Source organism: Thalassophryne amazonica, chromosome 6 (assembly GCF_902500255.1).
Source record: "Thalassophryne amazonica chromosome 6, fThaAma1.1, whole genome shotgun sequence".
Classification (NCBI taxonomy): domain Eukaryota; kingdom Metazoa; phylum Chordata; class Actinopteri; order Batrachoidiformes; family Batrachoididae; genus Thalassophryne; species Thalassophryne amazonica.
Genome location: NC_047108.1, coordinates 58563014 through 58587483, shown reverse-complemented (window position 1 = coordinate 58587483; position 24470 = coordinate 58563014). Strand labels below are relative to the sequence as shown.

Below are 24470 nucleotides of genomic sequence, written 5' to 3'. Positions count from 1 at the left end.
ATAGATTTTTTTCTGAGGCATACTGAATGCACCTCCACTGCTTCCCATTATTATGTTTTGAACACTGACGGTAGCCAGAAAGCACATTTCTACTGCAGCAAATCTGTCTCAACATGGAGGGCCGCGAGAACAGCAGCAAGTAGTTGGAGATTTTTGACGCACCTAAAACATATAAATCAGACCTTTGGAGACACTTTGGCTTTTTTAAAATTGATGTGAAACTTGACAAGACGTAGGCCATTTGTAAAGAATGCAATGCTGCTAAACCTTACACTGGCAGTACCACAAATTTAGGGACTCACTTGAAGAGAAAGCACGGTATTGACAGGGCTGCCAGTGCTCCCCCAAACTCGGATTCCTCTGAGGCAGATTGTAAACCGAGCTCCAGCAAAACTGGTGAGAAATGTATCGCAAATTTCTTTTACCAAAGCGGTACTCTGAAAGTGTTGAAAGTGACATTTTAAGTCATCACTTGACATTTTAAGTCGTCACTTGAGAGTGATGTCATACTGTTTACTGGACTGTTTAAGTTCTGACAGTGTGATGAAACAGGTTCCAAATATGAGGGAACCGATTCCTGTTCCTTGGCGCCCATTCACACATAACACGATATTGACGCAAAAGATACAGAAACCGGAGGAAAATACGCAAACAAAAAATGAAATGGGGAACTGCGAAACATTCCACCTGCACTCGGGAGGGATGCACTGTCAGATAGGCGTGCGCGATACTGCAGGAATGGTTTCGTGCACGCTCCTGTTTGGGAACACGAATGCAGTGCGAGCACGTGGAAAGTCATGCACATAGCAGCGGAGCAAAAACACACCACAATGTATAATACTTCATTCCTGTTATAAAGAGCCTCCCCCTAGACATAGACCAGAAAGTAATGAAATGACGTGGATTACTGTTCACCCTTTTATGTGTTACATGAATTACCTGATGCGCTCATCCATGAAGACATCAGCCGGGCTCCCGTATCATGAAGAGCTGTTCTCTCACATCATGAACACGTCAGGGTGTCCAGCACACAGAGATTCGCTGTAAATGTGATGTGTTATAATTATTACAATGTGGGGAAATCCTGCAGAAACATGTGCCTTGCGGGAGCGTCCTGTGAGGTGATTTTCAGCATGGCACGATATTCATCAGCATGGCGGTCAGCTGAAGCGGTATGTCTTTTAGTTTATTTCCACGTGAGGACAGCAAGTTGATGCTCGCGCCTCACAGTAACGTTATGCAACGTCACATTCTGCAAGCCACGACAGGTGTTCTCCAGCTGTGACTTGTGAGCACAGATATCTGAACAGCTGCAGGTCACAGTGACATGCCCTCTTTGTCTATGGACCTTGCCAGCTCACTGAAAAAAGCCTCACTCTCGGTTCCCTTATTCTATTACTTTTATATTATGTATGTATTATTATTGTTTTTGTCTGATGTGCTTTTAATGTAACACCTTGCATGCACAGTCATGTCCAGCTGACAGTCAGCGGTCAGCTGACAGGTGCCTTATGTCCACATCAAACCGTATGAGCAATGCGATCACACATGAATGACTTCACGCCTTTACCCTTACTTGTTTTATTTCATCTACACTCTTTCTGTCTGTCATGCAAACTACAACCCCAATTCCAATGAAGTTGAGACATCATGTAAAATGTAAATGAAAACTGAATACAGTGATTTGCAAATCCACTTCAACCTTTAATCAATTGAATACACCACAAAGACAAGGTTTTTAATGTTCAAATTGATTAAACTTTGTTTTTGTACAAATATTTGCTCATTTTGAAATGGATGCCTGCAGCAGGTTTCAAAAAAGCTGGGACAGTGGTATGTTTACCACTGTGTTACATCACCTTTCCTTCTAACAACACTTAAGAAGTGTTTGGGAACTGAGGACACTAATTGTTGAAACCTTGTAGGTGGAATTCTTTCCAAATTCTTGCTTGATGTATGACTTCACTTGTTCAACAGTGGGGTCTCCATTGTCATATTTTGCGCTTCATAATGTGCCACACATTTTCAATGGGTGATGGGTCTGGACTGCAGGTAGGCCAGTCTAGTACGCGCACTCTTTTACTATGAAGCTACACTGTTGTAAGACGTGCAGAACGTGGCTTGGCATTATCTTGCTGAAATAAATTAAATCAATTTTATTTATATAGCGCCAAATCACAACAACAGTTGCCCCAAGGCGCTTTATATTGCAAGGCAAAAGCCATACAAAAATTACAGAAAAACCCCAACGGTCAAAACGACCCCCTATGAGCAAGCACTTGGCGACAGTGGGAAGGAAAAACTCCCTTTTAACAGGAAGAAACCTCCAGCAGAACCAGGCTCAGGGAGGGGCAGTCTTCTGCTGGGACTGGTTGGGGCTGAGGGGAGAGAATCAGGAAAAGGACATGCTGTGGAAGAGGGCAGAGATCAATCACTAATGATTAAATGCAGAGTGGTGCATACAGAGCAAAAAGAGAAAGGAACACTCAGTGCATCATGGGAACCCCCCAGCAATCTAAGTCTATAGCAGCATAACTAAGGGATGGTTCAGGGTCACCTGATCCAGCCCTAACTATAAGCTTTAGCAAAAAGGAAAGTTTTAAGCCTAATCTTAAAAGTAGAGAGGGTTTCTGTCTCCCTGATCCGAATTGAGAGCTGGTTCCACAGGAAAGGAACCTGAAAGATGAAGGCTCTGCCTCCCATTCTACTCTGAAAAACCCTAGGAACTACAAGTAAGCTTGCAGTCTGAGAGCGAAGTGCTCTATTGGGGTGATATGGTACTAAGAGGTCCCTAAGATAAGATGGGACCTGATTATTCAAAACCTTGTAAGTAAGAAGAAGAATTTTAAATTCTATTCTAGAATTAACAGGAAGCCAATGAAGAGAGGCCAATATGGGTGAAGTATGCTCTCTCCTTCTAGTCCCCGTCAGTACTCTAGCTGCAGCATTTTGAATTATCTGAAGGCTTTTCAGGGAACTTTTAAGACAACCTGATAATAATGAATTACAGTAGTCCAGCCTAGAGGAAATAAATGCATGAATTAGTTTTTCAGCATCACTCTGAGACAAGACCTTTCTAATTTTAGAGATATTGCGCAAATGTAAAAAAGCAGTCCTACATATTTGCTTAATATGCGCATTGAAGGACATATCCTGATCAAAAATGACTCCAAGATTTCTCACAGTATTACTAGAGGTCAGGGTAATGCCATCCAGAGTAAGGATCTGGTTAGACACCATGTTTCCAAGATTTGTGGGGCCAAGTACAATAACAAGTACAATGCTTTCTAATAATACTGCCTAAGGGAAGCATGTATAAAGTGAATAAAATTGGTCCTAGCACAGAACCTTGTGGAACTCCATAATTAACCTTAGTCTGTGAAGAAGACTCCCCATTTACATGAACAAATTGTAATCTATTAGATAAACATGATTCAAACCACCGCAGTGCAGTGCCTTTAATACCTATGGCATGCTCTAATCTCTGTAATAAAATTTTATGGTCAACAGTATCAAAAGCAGCACTGAGGTCTAACAGGACAAGCACAGAGACGAGTCCACTGTCTGAGGCCATAAGAAGATCATTTGTAACCTTCACTAATGCTGTTTCTGTACTATGATGAATTCTGAAACCTGACTGAAACTCTTCAAATAGACCATTCCTCTGCAGATGATCAGTTAGCTGTTTTACAACTACCCTTTCAAGAATTTTTGAGAGAAAAGGAAGGTTGGAGATTGGCCTATAATTAGCTAAGATAGCTGGGTCAAGTGATGGCTTTTTAAGTAATGGTTTAATTACTGCCACCTTAAAAGCCTGTGGTACATAGCCAACTAATAAAGATAGATTGATCATATTTAAGATTGAAGCATTAATTGACGGTAGGGCTTCCTTGAGCAGCCTGGTAGGAATGGGGTCTAATAGACATGTTGATGGTTTGGAGGAAGTGACTAATGAAAATAACTCAGACAGAACAATCGGAGAGAAAGAGTCTAACCAAATATCAGCATTACTGAAAGCAGCCAAAGATAACGATATGTCTTTGGGATGGTTATGAGTAATTTTTTCTCTAATAGTTAAAATTTTATTAGCAAAGAAAGTCATGAAGTCATTACTAGTTAAAGTTAAAGGAATACTCAGCTCAATAGAGCTCTGACTCTTTGTCAGCCTGGCTACAGTGCAGAAAAGAAACCTGGGGTTGTTCTTATTTTCTTCAATTAGTGATGAGTAGTAAAATGTCCTAGCTTTACGGAGGGCTTTTTTATAGAGCAACAGACTCTTTTTCCAAGCTAAGTGAAGATCTTCTAAATTAGTGAGACACCATTTCCTCTCCAACTTACGGGTTATCTGCTTTAAGCTGCGAGTTTGTGAGTTATACCACGGAGTCAGGCACTTCTGATTTAAGGCTCTCTTTTTCAGAGGAGCTACAGCATCCAAAGTTGTGCTCAGTGAGAATGTAAAACTATTGACGAGATAATCTATCTCACTCACAGAGTTTAGGTAGCTACTCTGCACTGTGTTGGTATATGGCATTGGAAAACATAACAAAGAAGGAATCATATCCTTAAACCTAGTTACAGCGCTTTCTGAAAGACTTCTATTGTAATGAAACTTATTCCCCACTGCTGGGTAGTCCATTAAAGTAAATGTAAATGTTATTAAGAAATGATCAGACAGAAGGGGTTTTTCAGGGAATACTGTTAAGTCTTCAATTTCCATACCATAAGTCAAAACAAGATCTAACGTATGATTAAAGTGGTGGGTGGACTCATTTACATTTTGAGCAAAGCCAATTGAGTCTAATAATAGATTAAATGCAGTGTTGATGCTGTCATTCTCAGCATCTGTGTGAATGTTAAAATCGGCCACTATAATTATCTTATCTGAGCTAAGCACTAAGTCAGACAAAAGGTCTGAAAATTCACAGAGAAACTCACAGTAACGACCAGGTGGATGATAGATAATAACAAATAAAACTGGTTTTTGGGACTTCTAATTTGGATGGACAAGACTAAGAGTCAAGCTTTCAAATGAATTAAAGCTCTGTCTGGGTTTTTGATTAATTAATAAGCTGGAGTGGAAGATTGCTGTTAATCCTCGGCCCGTGCCACGAGCATTCTGACAGTTAGTGTGACTCGGGGGTGTTGACTCATATAAACTAACATATTCATCCTGCTGTAACCAGGTTTCTGTAAGGCAGAATAAATCAATATGTTGATCAATTATTATATCATTTACTAACAGGGACTTAGAAGAGTGAGACCTAATGTTTAATAGACCACATTTAACTGTTTTAGTCTGTGGTGCAGTTGAAGGTGCTATATTATTTTTTCTTTTTGAATTTTTATGCTTAAATAGATTTTTACTGGTTGTTGGTGGTCTGGGAGCAGGCACCGTCTCTACGGGGATGGGGTATTGGGGGGATGGCAGGGAGAGAGAAGCTGCAGAGAGGTGTGTAAGACTACAACTCTGCTTCCTGGACCCAACCCTGGGTAGTCACGGTTTGGAGGGTTTAATAAAATTGGCCAGATTTCCAGAAATGAGAGCTGCTCCATCCAAAGTGGGATGGATGCCATCTCTCCTAACAAGACCAGGTTTTCTCAATTATCTATGAAGCCCACCTCATTTTTTGGACACCACTCAGACAGCCAGAAATTCAAGGAGAACATGCGGCTAAACATGTCATTCCCGGTCCGACTGGGGAGGGGCCCAGAGAAAACTACAGAGTCCGAAATTGTTTTTGCAAAGTTACACACCGATTCAATGTTAATTTTAGTGACCTCCGATTAACGTAACCGGGTGTCATTACTGCCGACGTGAATTACAATCTTACCGAATTTAGCCTTAGCCAGCAGTTTCAAATTTCCTTCAGTGTCGCCTGCTCTGGCCCCCGGAAGACAATTGACTATGGTTGCTGGTGTCGCTAACTTCACATTTCTCAAAACAGAGTCGCCAATAACCAGAGTTTTTTCCTCGGTGGGTGTGTCGCTGAGTGGGGAAAAACGGTTACAGATGTGAACGAGTTGGTGGTGTACAGGGGGCTTGTGTTTAGGACTACGCTTCCTCCTCACAGTCACCCAGCCGGCCTGCTTTCCCGGCTGCTCGGGATCTGCTGGGGGACAGCTAACAGCGGCTAAGCTACCTTGGTCCGCACCGACTACAGGGGCCTGGCTAGCTGTAGGATTTTCCAAGGTGTGGAGCCGAGTCTCCAATTCGCCCAGCCTGGCCTATAAATTAACAGGGACATCCCTGAAAAAGTCGTTGCTTGGATGGCAGCATGTGTTGCTCCAAAACCTGGATGTACCTTTCAGCATTGATGGTGCCATCACAGATGTATAATTTGGCCATGTCATGGGCACTAACACACCCCCATACCATCACAGATGCTGGCTTTTTAACTTTGCGCTGGTAACAATCTGGATGGTCTTTTTCCTCTTTTGTCCGGAGGACACGACGTCCATGATTTCCAAAAACAATTTGAAACGTGGACTCATCAGACCAGATCACACTTTTCCATTTTCCATCTGTCCATTTCAAATGAGCTCGGGCCCAGAGAAGGTGGCGGCATTTCTGGCTGTTGTTGATGTATGGCTTTCGCTTTGCATGGTAGAGATTTAACTTGCACTTGTTGATGTAGCGACGAACTGTGTTAACTGACAATGGTTTTCTGAAGTGTTCCTGAGCCCACGCAATACGATCCTTTACACAGTGATGTCTGTTTTAATGCAGTGCCGCCTGAGGGATCGAAGGTCACAGACATTCAGTGTTGGTTTTCAGCCTTGCCACTTACGTGGAGAAAGTTCACCAGATTCTCTGAATCTTCTGATTATATTATGGACTGTGGATGATGGAATCCCTAAATTCCTTGTAATTGAACATTGAGAAATATTGTTCTTAAACTGTTGGACTATTTTTTCAGGCAGTTGTTCACAAAGTGGTGAGCCTCACCCCATCTTTGCTTGTGAATGGCTGAGGCTTTTGGTTATGCTCCTTTTATGGGTGATTCTTTAACTACGGGCACTATTGGCCTTGTAAATGTAAAAAATTTCCACCACACCATTGCCTTACAATATAAAGCGCCTTGGGGCAACTGTTTGTTGTGATTTGGCGCTATATACATGTGCTCTGATGTCACTGTTTATCTCCATAGAAACTACCCAAACAATCTTTCATACAAACTGTTTAAAGGGACATTACAGTGTTGTGGTGGAAATTATGGCAATAGTGTGGGACAACTACATTTTGTTTAAAAAATCACAACAGTTGTATGACATTGAATACCCCAATTATGTTTTGATTATTTTACTGATATTTTATTCAGAGATATTTTAAAACATTAGGAAAAACGTTTCTTTACCATTCATTTTTATCATTGAAGATCAAAAGTCTGGGTGTGGGAGAAGCACAAAACGGCAATATTTGCATATAATGATGCTGAAAAAAGGTGAAAAAGTCATCATAGACTACTAGAACAAATTTCTTAACACAATTTCATTGTAAAGATAACTATAAAAGTGTGAAATTTCCCCTTTTTTCTGTTTTTCATACAATATGATCAAAGGACATAATAAGTGCCCGTAGTCTAAGAATCACCCTTATACCCAATCATGACACTCACCTGTTCCCAATTAGGTGTTTTTTGAGCATTCATCAACTTTCCTAGTCTTTTGTTGCCCTGTCCCAACTTTTTTGAAATGTGTTGCAGGCATCTATCTCAAAAAGAGAAAATATTTGCACAAAAACAAAAAAAGTCTATCAGTTTGAACATTAAATATGTGGTCTTTGGGGTGTGTTCAATTGAATATAGGTTGAAACAGATTTGCAGATAATTGTATTCTCTTTTTATTTACATTTCACACAATGTCCAAACTTCATTGGAATTGGGGTTGTACAATTTATGTGGTGGAAGTGACATCAGCCTGCCCGGCTGGCTGTACTGCACGCTCAGTGGCTGGCTGGTCCTCATGTGATAAGGGCATGAGTTGCAGTACACAGCAGTCAGCTGTTTCAGCAGCACACTGCACTGGACAGTGACTGGAATCCGGGACCCTCAGCCACAGCTCACAATGTTGGATTCATTGTGTGTGTGTGTGTGTGTGTGTGTGTGTGTGTGTGTGTGTGTGTGTGTGTGTGTGTGTGTGTGTGTGTGTGTGTGTGTGTGTGTGTGTGTGTGTGTGTGTGTAGGGGGTCACAACCTTGTGTTGCTAGGTTACGCCACACTCGTGTTGCACTTGGACAGTTTTCACAGACAGCTTGAATATGGTCAGATGATCTCTGCTATTGGGCAAGGCCACTCCCAGGGCACTCGCTGTTTTTTGGCCGCTGGTGTGTGCGAATAGTTGTGCCGACAGCTGTACGAGGCATATGAGGCAGCTCCGATTTTTCACGAGTGACATGCAATTCCTCCTTCGTGCGCTAGTCGGCTTCAATCGTGTAATGTGTGAAGGGGTCCTTAAAGTGTAGGTGACACCAAAAAATGTGCACAAATAACCTCTAAAAATGATGAAATGATATTTAAAAAAATCCTGAACAATAAAAGTGCACAGGTGAAGGATAAACAGCTGTTTGAAGCCTGCATTCTGTTTCAGACCTTCAAGCCCAAATCAATTCCAAACACAGCGGAGGTCAAGCTGTTTTCAGATGATTTTTTTCTAGTGTGGAGCTTTTTTTTAAGTCCAGTCTGAAGGTTATTTTGAAAAAGCTGTGGGGACACAGCCTTATTTAGACCTCAGTGAGGGATACTAAACCTTGGAGGAAAACCTTCAGTCTGACAACAGTGGTGATATTGGCAGAATTCAGAGCACAGAATCGTGATTATAAAATAAATAAATAATTTACCCGATTTTGGCATGCGGGTGGAGATGAGAACTGTTTTTTTTGTTTGTTTGTTTGTTTGTTTGTTTGTTTGTTTGTTTTGAAAGTTTGTTTTATGTTTTTTTTTTTTTTTTCTTAGAAACAGGTACATAGATTTCAAATCTGAAAAATGATGCATTGCACTGCAGAGGGACTGAAAATATCAGCTATTTTTCAAACAAATCTTGTTTCCTTCCTGAATACAGTTAGTGTACTGTACGTCAGTAGCATAACGTGCCATTATTAAATTTTAAAACCATTCACACAAGGAGTAAATAATGAAGTCTTGCCTGTCAGTTTCATTGAGATCTTCTTCACAAACTGATGAAAACGTTAACGTATCCACATAAAGGCTGATTTTGGAAAATGACGCCTGAAAATAATTAATTTTGTCCTGGCTGATGAAAAGTCTGCCCGACACAGGCAGTTTGGTGCCAGGTTACAGTGCCACGACAGGTGTAATCCGTTCGAGCAAAGCAAATCCTCTGCCTCTAGTAGAGTCAGAAGAAGAATACCGTAGTACACAGTAAATTTTGCAGAGTAAAATTTACTCTGCTGGGATAACATTTGGTCCCAGTCCTAATAGAGTTAAATATACTCTATCACAGTGCTAAATCAACTCTATCACAGTGTAAAATCAACTATTATTGGAGTAGGTACACTTGATTTGACAAGACGGTAGAGCTGATTTCACCCTATAAGAGAGTGTATTTTACTCTATTTAGACTGGGACCAAATGTTATAATGGCAATTTTACTCAGAAAAATTTACTGTGTACCATAGTGAACTGCAGCTTCTTATTTTCTATTTAAATGTTTGGGATAATTTCTTTGCATCATGTTGAAACGTATCGTATCACACCATATTGCATCATATCACATTGTGAGGAATTGAATCGCCATCAAATACATATCAAATCGCATTGAATCGGGAACGGGGGTGAATCTTATCACATCATATCGCTAATGTATCGATGGTAGTGTATCGCGGTGCATATCGAATCGTTGTCAGTGATGAGATTCGCATGCCTAATGTATATTTACTTGTACATGTATACATGTAGCACATGCAGGGTATGCATCAGCCATCTGATGCCTTTCTTTTGTTGTTATTATCATCATCATCACCACCTCTTAAAATGGATGATTTTCGAGTTGCTGCTAGAGCAGCGCCTATGCGCATGCGTGATGACATCACAACTCTTTCCGGTTAGGGAGCCGCGGTTTGCCACATTTCTGTATGACAACATTGCTTTTTGTTCCACACATGGACGAGTCACATTCAGTTCTTCTGATCTTTAGTTATTGATCCGTTCAGATATCGTCAACGTTTGTGCCAAATGTCAGACTTGGGAAGTTGGACAAAGTTGGATAACAGTCAAATAGAAAGCTGACGGTATGGGAACTACACAAATGATCAGGAACCCTCAAGACAGAAAGCAAACGGAATACGGAAGAATTGAAGTTGTCATCGGGATTTGGTCACATTTTTCAACAGTTTGAAAATTCTGACGAAGTGGCAGCTAATGGAACGAAGCTGGGCGATGGTTAAATGATGTCAGCGTAAGTCCAAATTTCTTGTTTTGTTGTGCCTTCGGTGTCCTTCCTTCATGCCGTGTGACCGGGGCTTTATGTCGACATTCACACCACTGCAGCACTCCTTCTCATTCCTTTGGGTTAATAACAACAACAAAAAAAATTACTTACAGATACGACGTGGAATTCGCCTCCAGTGGCCATTTCACTCCCTGGAAATCTGACAGCTGAGCTGTTTCTAATGACGCCAAACACGCGAGCGAAAGGCTCCCTAACTGGAAGTCTTGGTTTCAAGATGCCGGCGCAACTTGAAAATTGTCCAAATTGTCGCTGACACCGGCTTCCACAGGCTGACATGCACCCCAAAGCAGAAAAACACAGAGACTTGTTTGTTCAACCATGACAACGAATTAAAGTATTTTCAGAGATTGTTTTCCAAAATCAGGAAGCTTTATGTGGATACGTGTTCGTCAGGCTGTGTTGATAATCCAACTGATACGAACAAGCAAGTTTAAGACTTTATATTTACTCTGTGTGTGAATGGTTTTAATATTTGAAACACTGGACAATGGACAGCATTAATGGACATGTTTCCACTTAGGAGTAAATTATAAGGAACATGTATCAACAATCGCATAACTTACCTACAACTTGTGTCCTGCATATGCAGGGCATATGAGTCATACACTAGCTTATGTTGAAAATTTTAAGCATGTCCAAAATGTTTTGTGGTGCTCAGCATATTACAACATATATTCATTTCATTTATATAGCACCAAATCACAACAAAGTTACCTCAAGGTGCTACACACAAGTAAGGTATAGCCTTACCAACCCTTAGAGCAAGCACTGCAGCACTGGGATAAACACTATCCCAGTGCTGCAGTGTGCTTCAATGTGCTCGTAACTTTCACAAAAATACCCATAACATATGAGATGTACACCAGCATATGCCAGCATTTTTAATACGCTGGCTAAATCATCCAGGTGTGACAGGAGTATTTGTGATACAATTTACAGTTAATGTTTTTGTAGTGAACTTTGTGTCATGTTAAATTTTCAGAAATATTTTTACTTAAAGCTCTTTCAAATGAAGGTTTGACTGAATAAAGGTTTTTCAGTTATTATTACAGAATAAACTTGTATAATATTCATTTTCGCATATCCTCATAATACTAGTTAACTTATTTTTGTACTTTTTGCATTTCTCTTCTGCTTCAATGGCAGGGGTGTTGGCCAAGTGGTTAGTGCACTTGGTTTCAGTGCGGAAGGTTCCCAGTTCAAACCCCACCTCTGCCACATTTGTCCATGTAATGTGAAGTCAGGAAGGGCATTCGGCATAAAATGTGGGCCAAATCATCATGCAGATCCACCTCGGATTTGCTGTGGCGACCCCGATTGCAAACAAGGGAGCAGCTGAAGGGACTTATGAGTACAGAATATCCCCTCAGCATCCTTTTGCTACCAGTGCTATGGAAGATTAGCACTTCCATATTATTAGCAGGAGGTGGTAAAATCACAAGTCAGTATTTCAATACATCCACTTGGGAAATGATTCACAATATTAATACCAGCATTTTGGCATCAAAATTAATCCTATATCTTGAAAATAACCCCCACCCCTTGAATGTAACAAAGTATGGTCTATTTTCAATTATCTGGCTATTCCGCTATGTATAAAGTTTGTCCATGCTCTTCAAAAACTTTATAAACACAATTCTTTCACAAAGGTTTTATTTCAGTAACACTGTGTGAATAACTTAAGAGGAGGCCATGCACTTCAAAAACTTTAAAAACATAAACCATTGTCAAAGGTTTTATTTCAGTCACACTGTGTGAATAACAGAACATAGGAGGAGGCCATGCTCTTCAAAAACTTTAAAAACATAAACCATTGTCAAAGGTTTTATCAAATTCTTTAGCCTGAGATCTTGTTTTTTGCTTGGCCACGACACTTGATTTACTACAACTTGCCATGCTGTGACTTGAAATTACATGTGTAATTGCATGATCATTGTAATAATATCAGTACTTATGTAGCTTTTGTGACTTCTCTAAAACAAGTACTACCAAGTCAGGAGCATTATATATCATAAACTTGAATGTTGTGTTCAATGCAGGGTTCATCAAAACTAATCATGAAGTCAAAACAATTACATGCTAATATTTTCGAAAGATGTTACAATTACAGTATATATTGCAGTTTTCTTTTTTGCATGGGGTGGGGTTTTTTTTTGTCATGGTAGACACCCACTTCCTATATGAAATATCTCCCAGATTACACAATGCACAATCTCTGAAGTGGATGTAAGCATATTTGAAAAAAATATATTTTCTACCATTACCACCTCCTGCTATATTATGATACTTTGTAACTGAACACTTGAACTCCTACAGGCGCAGTATGAAGCGTAAAGCCAACTTTACCTGTCCCTTCAATGGAAGTTGCACAATCACCAAGGACAACCGACGTCACTGCCAGGCCTGTCGTCTGAAACGCTGCATTGACATCGGCATGATGAAAGAGTGTGAGTTGCCCTTTCATGTAACTTCCTATGTAAAGATACTTACTGCTACCAACAGCATCACCAGAGTCAGGATGCTTTCGCCTGAATGTGTCATTGTGCTGTGTGGATCATTCATGTTATGAACACAGCAACTAATGAAATATTCCAGGTATACAAATGACATGTAAACAGCTCAGTATATTATCTTGGACACATGCAAGAATTGAGTTTGTATAACAATAATTATCATATACCTATAAATGATACACCAATATGATTGGATAAAACACTAAAGAATAAATAGCAATACACCCATGTGATATTTTTCGTGGACCGGTAATATTTTTCATACCACCCGAGTAAGTGAATGTCGCCTTGGTAACCAGCCAATCCATACATATGTTGTGATGTCACGGCACATGCGATCCTAGATATTGTCAATGTGTAATTTAATACAGTGGTCCCTCGCTATATCACGGTTCACCTTTCGCGGACTCGCAGTTTTGCGGCCTCGCAGTTTCGCAGATTTTTTTGTGTGCAATTTTGCATGCTTTTTTCTTTTTTTTTTTAACAGCACATTGTGTTCTGCATCCTTATCAGGTGGGCCGGTCACGGCATCACCGTGATTGCTCTCACTGCCCCCCTGTCTGCTGTGCCGAGCTGCATCCAACTCCAGCAACAGGTCCAGAGAATATGCTCGCTGTTTTGATGCGCAGCGACCGCTGCATGGTCTCGGTAACCGTAGCCGCAGAGCTCCATAGCCATCACTTGGATTCTTTGCGGGTCCCGCATCCGTACCCCCGGAGGCAGTGAGCGAAGGGAGAGCATGCGCATTGTGTTCTGCGTGCATTTATCATTTATAGGTATATGATAAAATCGTTATCAAGTTGTTCACCAAATGAATATGGCTTTTTATATCAGAAAACCATACATGTATGGTTTTCTTCAGGTTGTATAAAGCCATATTCATTGGTGAACAACTTGATTACTGATATTATGTAACGGCTGAGCGGATCCTTGTCATGTGATTGCTGCTTTGTATGTCACTTGACATGGATTATTCATCCTATTGTTGCATTTAGAGTGCAGTTTGGTTCCATTTAGAGTGCAATTTGGTTCCATACGTTTGGTACCATTGCACGATTCTGCTTTGTGGATCTTGACCGGGAGCAGCCGAAAGAAAAAGAAGAACCACTGGAAATGACTCACAGGCTCTTCCAAATTATATTGTTCACAACTCAAGAAATATTTATGATAAGGCTGAAATGTTAAATTATTTCAACAAACATTTTATTTTCTCTATACCCTCTCTAAATTCAACCAGTCCAGTGACTGTGTCTGAATCATCCGCTGACACATCAGCCTTTAGTTTCCAGCCATTTACCTTGGGCCACGTCCACACAGCATTAAAATTGTTAGATGCTCGAAAACCTCAAGGACCTGATTTAATTGATCCCTACTTTCTGAAAATTGTTGCTGATTTTATAGCACAACCCCTGACTTATATTTTTAATTTGAGTGTGAGCACTATGCAAATTCCCAAAATATGGAAATCAGCTTTTGTCACACCATTATTCAAAGGTGGTGACCCTACAATCTTAAATAACTATAGGCCAATTTCAAAACTTTGTATTTTATCTAAAATTTTGGAATCTTTAATAAATGACCAGTTGAAAGTATTCTTGTATTACAATAATATATTGTGCAATTTTCAGTCAGGTTTCAGAAATGGTCATAGTACCATTACAGCAACACTGAAAGTGATCAATGATATCTCAATGGCTCTTGACAGTAAGCAACATAGTGCTGCGCTTTTTATTGATTTGTCAAAAGCTTTTGACTCTGTGAACCATATTTTACTTAAAGAGAGGTTGACCTACATTGGACTATCTAAAGAGGCGGTTGGGTGGATTTGTAATTATCTTACTGACCGATCCCAATGTATTAAATCTGATCAGATTTGTTCTAATATTCTTCCCTTAACGAAAGGAGTGCCCCAGGGCTCTGTTTTGGGGCCACTCCTATTTACTATTTATGTGAACAATGTTGGCCAGGATCTCATGGACACAAAATATCATTTTTATGCTGATGACATGGTCATCTATAGTTTTGCAAAAACTCTAAATGCTAGCGTCTCTAATTTACAAAACGCTTTCAACATAGTTCAGGAAAAGTTTCTAAAGCTAGACCTCTCTTTAAATGCTAATAAGAGCAAATTGATGCTGTTCTCAAAAACAAAAAACAGTCTGCTGATGAGCCCTTCAATTGTCACTCTTCAAGGGGCAGAGATCGAAAGGGTCAAATCATTTAAATATCTAGGAATCTTAATTGATGACAACCTTAACTTTAAAGGACACGTTGAACAACTAATTGGTAAACTGAGACTGAAAATTGGTTTCTATTTCAGAAACAGGCTATGCTTTTCTTTTAATGCAAAAAAGAAACTCGTAGCTGCAACATTTTTACCAATTTTGGATTATGGTGACCTCATTTATATGAATGCCCCAACTCAAGTATTGAAACTATTAGATTCAGTCTACCATGCCTCTCTGAGGTTCATCACAAACTGTAAGCCTCGCACACACCACTGCGAACTTTACATACGTGTGGGCTGGCCAGCCTTGGATTCTCGTAGACTCACTCACTGGGGTATGTTCATTTATAAGGGTATTCTCCGTCTGCTCCCCTCATATCTCTCTGAATATATTCAACCAAAAGTGGCTGGACTGTATTCCTTACGCTCTCAAGAATCACTGCTCCTGTCTGTACCAAGTGTCCGCACAGAAATTGGGAAGGTGGCATTTCAGTTTTCTGCCCCCACAACATGGAACAATCTTCAGAAAGACTGGAAAATAAAGGAACTGGTTCCAATTGGCAATTTTAAACTTTTGCTCAAAGGCTTGGAAATGAAATCCATGATTTGTAAATAGCTGTGTTATTGTATGAAATGTCTTTTATGTTTTGAAATTGTTGTGATTTGTGCCGCTGTCTTGGCCAGGACTCCCTTGAAAAAGAGATTAGTAATCTCAATGGGACTTTCCTGGTTAAATAAAGGTAAAAAAAAAGAAAAAAAAAAAAAAGAGCACGCTTCCACCACCACCAGCGCCATCCCGCTAGTGTGAGCATGCGTGTGTGCTCACACAAGCGGGATGGCGCTTAGCTTTAAAACAAACATGGAGGGGTTTGTGTTGCTGATGGACAATTATTTGAAAGAGCTAATTGACAGTGCTATTTCTTCTAACATACACACACACACACACACACACAAATCCCCTATGCTGTACGCTGTCTGGAGTCATAAAGAGTTGTTCAGATGAAAAGCTGACATGATTTTTTTCGCTGGACTGAGGAACTACACCATGAAGAGTTGTTAGGATGAAAAGCTGACATGATTTTTCGCTGGACTGAGGAACTACACAAAGTCTTTTGGAAGTACAAAGTCAGTGCACAACATCACCGGACTACATGTCACAATTTGTACTCCTGTTTAAAGTGCGTGTTAGACTTTAGCAGCAGTGGAACACCAAAATGTAAGTCCCTTTTCAGTTTATAAATTAATATACAACCCCAATTTCAATGAAGTTGAGCCGTTGTGTGAAATGTAAATAAAAACAGAATACAATGATTTGCAAATCCTCTTCAACCTGTATTTAATTGAATACACCACAAAGACAGTTGAATGGTATGTTCCAGCTTTCACCTCATGAAATATTCATACCATTGAACTCATAAACATTCATTATTTGTATATTAGTACTACATTTACTGATTTCCTATAGCATGATGAAAATTATTCAAATAATCAGAAAATGTTGATTCTTTCTTTTATCTAAAAATCTTCACTCATGTTAATTGAACATTTGGTAACACTTGCTGTCACAGACCTTCCTAAGCTATATGGCAAACATTCAGCATGCCGTTTATCAGTTATCAGAATAGATTGGAGGTTGCTACTAAACATAAATAGTAGTTACATGATTTTTTTGTGTGTTATTGATAATCCTCTAATTTTCCTTGTGAACAGATCCAAAGTGAACCATAAAGTAAAGATAAAACAATGTTTCAATAAGCACACAATGTACAAATTAGGAAACTGTCAAAAGATGCACTACAAAGAACATGCGCTTGATTATTTAATAATACAGTTTGCTACAAGCACAGGTCTTCATGGAAGTCAGTATGAAAAACCAGATGAATAAACAAAAATGCAGTATTCACAAAGTCACGAATGCTGTTTACACACCATCCGATTGTTTAGAATGTAGTCAGACTGCGGTCAGACGGCATTTCGACTGCCATTTGATGTTTATCCACTTCAACTGTGTTTTGAACATGAGCAAAACATGCGGGGCGGCTGCATGACTGTGCCTGACTGTTTGTACTGCACTCAGACGGCTTAAGGCGCTTCACACAAGTAAGGTCTAACCTTACCAACCCCTAGAGCAAGCACACAGGCGACAGTGGCAAGGAAAAACTCCCTCCGATGAAGAAACCTCAAGCAGACTAGACTCAAAGGGGTGACCCTCTGCTTGGGACATGCTACCAACACAGTTGATAATACAAATACACAGGGAATTTTTGTCTTTTGTTTCTATCTGCACCTGCGTGAATGACTTATCAGTCCAATATGTGAGTGACAATCTCTGCTGCATTTGTTGCACGTGTACTGTGATGCCTGCTGAGGCTGCCGCTGTCGCTCCTTCCTTGTAGCTCATTGCTCAGCAAGGACTTGGTTCCTCTCCTGCTCAGCCCTTTGTGCATCTGTTCTGACAGTAAGGCACCAGGCTGCATGGTCCTCTGCACACTGCTTCCAAGAGTTGACATTGATGTTGCACATTTTCATGTCCTTCTTGCAGACATCCTTGAAGCGCAGGCGTGGTCAACCAGCCAAATGAGTGCTCTCTTCCAGCTCACTGTACAGTAGATCTTTATGAATGCGGCCCGGATCCATTCTCCTGACGTGGCCAAGCCAACGAAGGCTCCTTTCGCCAAGAATGGTGAACATACTGCTCATGTTTGCGTGTTCCAAGACCTCTGTATTGGGCACCTTGTCCTGCCATCTGATGTGCAGAATTCATATAAGGCACCTCAGATGGTAGTTGTTGAACTTTTTCTCATGTCTTGTGTAGGCAGTCCATGCCTCACTACCGTAGAGGAGTGTGCTGAGCGCGCAGGTCTGGTAGATGTGCAGTTTTGTCTTCTCAGTGAGGCTGGAGTTGTTCCAAAATCTGTGGCTTTGTCTTGCCATAACTGCTGCTATTAATCTCTGCATCAGTGGAGAGTGAGGTAGAGATGGTTGACCCAAGGTATGTGAAGTGCTCCATGACTTCCAGGCTCTACCCATCAATGTCAATGTTAGGGGGAGCACCTTTGCCCTGTGCCATGACGTTTGTCTTCTTCAGACTGATGGTCAGTCCGAACTCCTTGCAGGCATAAGAGAGGCAATTAACAAGCTGCTGCAGACCATCTTCGGAGTGTGGTGTCAAGGCTGCATCATCGGCAGAGAGAATCTCACGGATGAGTACCTCCACAATCTTGGTCTTGGTGCTAACTCAGGTGATGTTGAAGAGCTTGCTGTCAGCCCTGGTGTGAATGTACACTCCCTTGCTACAATCCTTCAAGGCATACTGCATGAGCATGGAGAAGAAGATTCCGAAGAGCGGCTGCGCAAGGTCACAGCCTTGTTTCACCCCGCTGCTAACTGGGAAATCCTTTGATGTTGTGCCGTTGATGCAAACTGTACTGTGCATGTTCTCATGAAACAAAGAAACCACTGCAGTGAGGTTTGAGGGACAGTCAAACTTCTGCAGGAGCCTGAAGAGTCCGCTTCAACTGACCAAGTTGAAAGCTTTGGTCAGGTCAGTGAAGGTGATGTAGAGTGACATTTGCGGCTCTTGACACTGCAACTGGCCTACTGAAAAGATCATGTCCATGTTAGACCTCCCAGCTTGAACACTGCACTGGGCTAAGGTCTGTATACATGCTATGGCAACACCGGCAAAAGCCTTCGTAACAATTCTGAGAAGGGGGATGCCTCGATAATTACTGCAGTCACTTCTGTCTCCTTTGTTCTTATACAAGGTGACGATGCTCACATTTCGCATGTCCTGGGGAATGTGTCCATATTCCCAGTAGAGGCAGAAAAGATTTTGCATGTGTTTTAGCACCACAGGTTTCCCACTCTTTAAGACTTCTGATGGGATGCTGTGAATCCCTGGTGCCTTCCCACAAGCAAGACAATCGAAGGCTTTTCCAAGGTCTTCCATGGTTGGTGGCATGTCTAGCTCTTTCTATGACCGACAGATCTAAGATGTCCTCAAGGGCTGTTACTGTGACAGCGTTCTGGATGTGTACAGCTCAAGTAGTACTCAGCCAGTGTTGCAGCTGCTTCCCCTGGTCTGTGATGACTTTACCTGTCTTTGACTTGAGTGGGACAGACTTGGAGGTGGATGGGCCTGATGCCATCTTGATGTCCTCATATATGCCTCTTGCATCCCCAGTGTCGGCAGCTGTCTGTATGCTGCTGCAGAAGCCAGTATGAGTTGGCGCAGTGGTGGGTGATTTGCTGGGCTGTTATCTTGGCAGCTTTCAGGGCTTCTAATGCGCTGGGACTGGGCACTGCCTTGTAGGCCAGAAGGGCTCTCCTCTTGGCCTCAGTCTCAGGCTCAATTTCCTCCCAGTGGGCCTCATACCAGCCTGAGTTTTTTTGTGTTCCTTTTTCCCATAGATGTTGATGGCTGAGTTGTACACAGCATCTCAAAGGGGACCACTTGGCATAAGTGATACCCTCCTCATTTTCCAGAGTAACTTCAGTGAGGCCTTCTTGCAACTGGCTGACAAATTGCTATGTTTTCTCTGAGCTGCCAACACAGCAGGTGTTGATGCGTGGGTGACCCTTCTTCTTGAAGTGGTGCAGCTTCCTTGGAGCTACACACACCTTGCTGGCCATGAGGGAGTGATCTGTATCACAGTCTACACAATGGTATCTGCGGGTGAGGAGAACACTGGCAAGGTCTGCATGCTTGGTGATGACTAGATCCAACTGGCGGCAGTGGCAACACTGCGGGTGTCACCAAGACACCTGGTGGATATCCTTGCATTTGAAGAAGGTGTTGATCATGCATAGACCATGATAGCAGCACAGCTCCATCAGTCGTTGGCCGTTGCCATTGATCTTGCCCCTACCGTAGACACCTAGGGAGGTGGGCCAAGCCTTTTGCTCAGCACCCACTCTGGCGTTTAAGTTTCTGAGTAGGTAGAGGCCTTCTGTGCTGGGAATCCCAGATATCACTTTGTCTAGGGACTCGTAGAGCTGGTCTTTTTCCTCTGGGTTGGAGTGTATGCACTGAAGATGTTGAAAGCCAGAGGGCAAGGGTTCCCTCGCTGGAAGTTGACGGTGGCTCAATGCATGCGACCAGGGTGTTCTTCACAGCAAAACCGACACCATGCTGACGAGATTCATCCAAGGACTTCTCTTGCCAAAAGAAGATGCAAGTTGCTTTCTTGATGCTACCGCTGTCTGCCAGCTGAGTTTCCTGGTGGCAGGCAATGTCAGCATTTACAACCCCTGGCAAAAATTATGGAATCACCGGCCTTGGAGGATGTTCATTCAGTTGTTTAATTTTGTAGAAAAAAAGCAGATCACATACATGACACAAAACTAAAGTCATTTCAAATGGCAACTTTCTGGCTTTAAGAAACGCTATAAGAAATCAAGAAAAAAAAGATTGTGGCAGTCAGTAACGTTTACTTTTTTAGACCAAGCAGAGGAAAAAAATATGGAATCACTCAATTGTGAGGAAAAAATTATGGAATCACCCTGTAAATTTTCATTCCCAAAACTAACACCTGCATCATATCAGATCTGTTCATTAGTCTGCATCTAAAAAGGAGTGATCACACCTTGGAGAGCTGTTGCACCAAGTGGACTGACATGAATCATGGCTCCAACACGAGAGATGTCAGTTGAAACAAAGGAGAGGATTATCAAACTCTTAAAAGAGGGTAAATCATCATGCAATGTTGCAAAAGATGTTGGTTGTTCACAGTCAGCTGTGTCTAAACTCAGGACCAAATACAAAAAACATGGGAAGGTTGTTAAAGGCAAACATACTGGTAGACCAAGGAAGACATCAAAGCGTCAAGACAGAAAACTTAAAGCAATATGTCTCAAAAATCCAAAAATGCACAACAAAACAAATGAGGAACGAATGGGAGGAAACTAGAGTCAACGTCTATGACTGAACTGTAAGAAACTGCCTAAAGGAAATGGGATTACATACAGAAAAGCTAAACGAAAGCCATCATTAACACCTAAACAGAAAAAAACAAGGTTACAATGGGCTAAGGAAAAGCAATCGTGGACTGTGGATGACTGGATGAAAGTGATATTCAGTGATGAATCTCAAATCTGCATTGGGCAAGGTGATGATGCTGGAACTTTTGTTTGGTGCCGTTCCAATGAGATTTATAAAGATGACTGCCTGAAGAGAACATCTAAATTTCCACAGTCATTGATGATATGGGGCTGCATGTCAGGTAAAGGCACTGGGGAGATGGCTGTCATTACATCATCAATAAATGCACAAGTTTACGTTGATATTTTGGACAATTGAAAGGATGTTTGGGGATGATGAAATCATTTTTCAAGATGATAATGCATCTTGCCATAGAGCAAAAACTGTGAAAACGTTCCTTGCAAAAAGACACATAGGATCAATGTCATGGCATAGGGTCAATGTCAATGAGCAGATCTGATTTGATGCAGGTTTTAGTTTGGGGGATGGAAATTTACAGGGTGATTCCATAATTTATTCCTCAGAATTGAGTGATTCCTCTGCTTGGTCTAAAAAAGTAACCGTTACTGACTGTCACAATCTTTTTTTTTTTATTTCTTATAGTGTTTCTTAAAGCCAGAAAGTTGCCATTTGAAATGACTTTAGTTTTGTGTCATGTCTGTGATATGCTTTTTTCCACAAAATTAAACAACTGAATGAACATCCTCCGAGGCCGGTGATTCCATAATTTTTGCAAGGGGTTGTAGTTGTGAAAGTTCCCTGTCAATGATGGCAGTTTTGTGAGCATTGTCAATTTGCTGCAGAGAGGCCAGGGCACATGGTCCTGATGTTCCATCTCCAGCAAAATGAATAGCTGGAGTCTTCTTTCTTCTATTGTTCTTGTTGCCATTATTATTATTACCAGTAGTATGATTACATTTTATTATAACTTCTATTTTCTCATTTGATTTAAAGTAGAGAAGCTTGAATCTTCGACTGGACTGGGTTGCTTGACACGAAGACGTTTCGCTTCAAATCGCAGAAGCTTCCTCAGCTAAAATTCTTGCTCTGATGGTCTGACTTCTGTCTTGACTCTTGTAGAGAAGAATAATCAAGAAGTCACAAAAGCTGGAGTTTTAAACCTAACCAGACCCCTCCTACCGAGAGGCAGACTGCTATAGGCTGGTGACTAAACAATAGCTGTAATTAGCACCTATTGTGCTCTAGTTAACACCCACCTAATGACAGGGCAGCTGTCCCTCTCCTGATGGCTCCCTTGACGACTCTGCTGATGATGTGAATGACTCATTACCATGAACAAAAGACTGAAACTGCTTTGACCTGAGTACCCCATTGTAAACAGGGGATAAAGTGTGTCTCAGACCCCCTCCCCGGTTAAGGCTAGGTTTTAAACGTTTCACAAAGAATGCCTCCTTGACCCCTCTCTCAAACCATTTCTTCTCTCTGGCTAATATTTTAACTTCCTTGTCCTCAAACGTGTGGTTAGTGTCTTTAAGGTGGAGATGAACTGCAGACTGCGGTCCGCTGGCGCCCTCTCTGCGGTGCTGGTATAGCCTTTTGTGTAAAGGTTGCTTAGTCTCACCTATGTAGTGTTCGTTACAGTTTTCCTGACATCTGATAGAATACACTACATTACTCTGTAACTAGGGATCCTGTCCTTAGGGTGAACTAATTTCTGTCTCAAGGTGTTAACCGGTTTAAAGTAAACTGGGATTTTGTGCTGTCTGAAGATCCTCTGTAGTTTTTCCCCTACTCCTGCTAAATAAGGGAGAGACACTCCTCTTCTTCTTGTCTCCGTCTCCTGTCTATCTGGTCTCTTTGTTCTCTGGGACTTCTGCACTTTGTCCAGGGACCACCGTGGGTACCCACATACTGTGAGGGCTTTCCGGACAAGTTGTTGTTCTTTAGCCCTTCCCTCTGCAGTTGTGGGCACCTGTAGGGCTCTGTGTTGAAGCGTCCTGATCACCCCGAGCTTGTGTTCAAGGGGGTGGTTTGAGCCAAAGAGCAGATATTGGTCAGTGTGAGTTGGTTTTCTGTAAACCCCTGTCTGTCTGCCTGTTCTCTCCAATCGTAACATCACAGTCCAAGAAGGCTAAATGGTTGTTTCTGGCATCCTCACGTGTGAACTTGATATTGGCGTCCACCGAGTTGATGTGTTCTGTAAAGTCCTCAACTTCCTGTTGCTTGATTTTAACTCATGTGTCATCAACATATCTGAACCAGTGACTGGGAGAGATGCCCGTGAAAGAAGTCAAGGCTGTTTTCTCCACTCGCTCCATGTACAGATTGGCCACAATGAGGGATACCGGAGACCCCATTGCACAGCCATGAATCTGCCTGTAGTAATTCCCCCTAAACAGGAAATACGTCGTGTTAAGACAGATCTCCAAGAGCTGGCAGATGTGGTCTGATGTGAGTTTGGTCCTTTCAAGTAGAGACACATCCTCCAGCAGTCTCTGCCTCACAGCTGATTCATTGATCAGTGATGTTAGATAATATCTGTAGTTTCTCCAAAAACATTAGTCCTATCAATGTTCTGTTTTGACGCAGTTCATCCTTGACTCAAAAATACATAAGCATACCAAACGCCAAATCTCAGCTCTCTCTACACTTTGTCTGTGAACAAAGTTATACGCATGTACACATGCAGAGCTTTTTGTCTTTTCTGCATTCTGCTGCAAGCAAGTGCTTTTATTTTTACACACCCAGAAACAGAGACGGTGGTGGAAGAAATCAAACGCACTACACTTCACACTCATGGTAATGGCAGCATGATACTTAATTAAACTGACTAAACCAATTGAACTACTAAGACACAATAAATCAATAACACAACACTGTTAAACTAACATGAACCACAATAAGATCATTCAAAACCCCAAACTCCCATGGTGCATTGCAGCACAATGTCCATTGTTCCCTATTATATTTCTCCAAAAATAGTCCTATCAACTTTCCTTTTTCACAGCATTCATCCTTGACCCAAAATATATAAGCATCCTAAACGGCAAATGTTAACTCTCCCCATTTCTAATCAAATGTTCTTGTTGATGTTTGTTTTTCTTTCTTTCTTTTCTTGCTCATCTCTGCCATACAAGACACCACATCACCACATCCACTCAGTCCTTTCCAAAGGGCAAACTTTCTATTCGCAAACTGTTGTGTGTCTGCCAAGTGCTGTGGAGTGGTCAACGTGTTCTTTTGATGGTCTGTTGTTTTTGTGGACTTCTGCTTTAATTATGCCATCCAGGGCTGTAGCTTGGCTGGAGACTGGTTGGTT

The 24470-nt window shown here is 41.4% G+C and overlaps 1 protein-coding gene across 1 annotated transcript in view; it reads left to right on the top strand.

The window, feature by feature from the left end:
• LOC117512224 (vitamin D3 receptor A) overlaps positions 1-24470 on the top strand; it is a 246295-nt gene that overhangs the window by 174931 nt on the left and 46894 nt on the right. The window contains exon 4 of the mRNA XM_034172210.1: positions 12784-12914. Coding sequence (XP_034028101.1) covers positions 12784-12914 — 131 coding nt within the window. The remainder of the gene's footprint in view (positions 1-12783; positions 12915-24470) is intronic.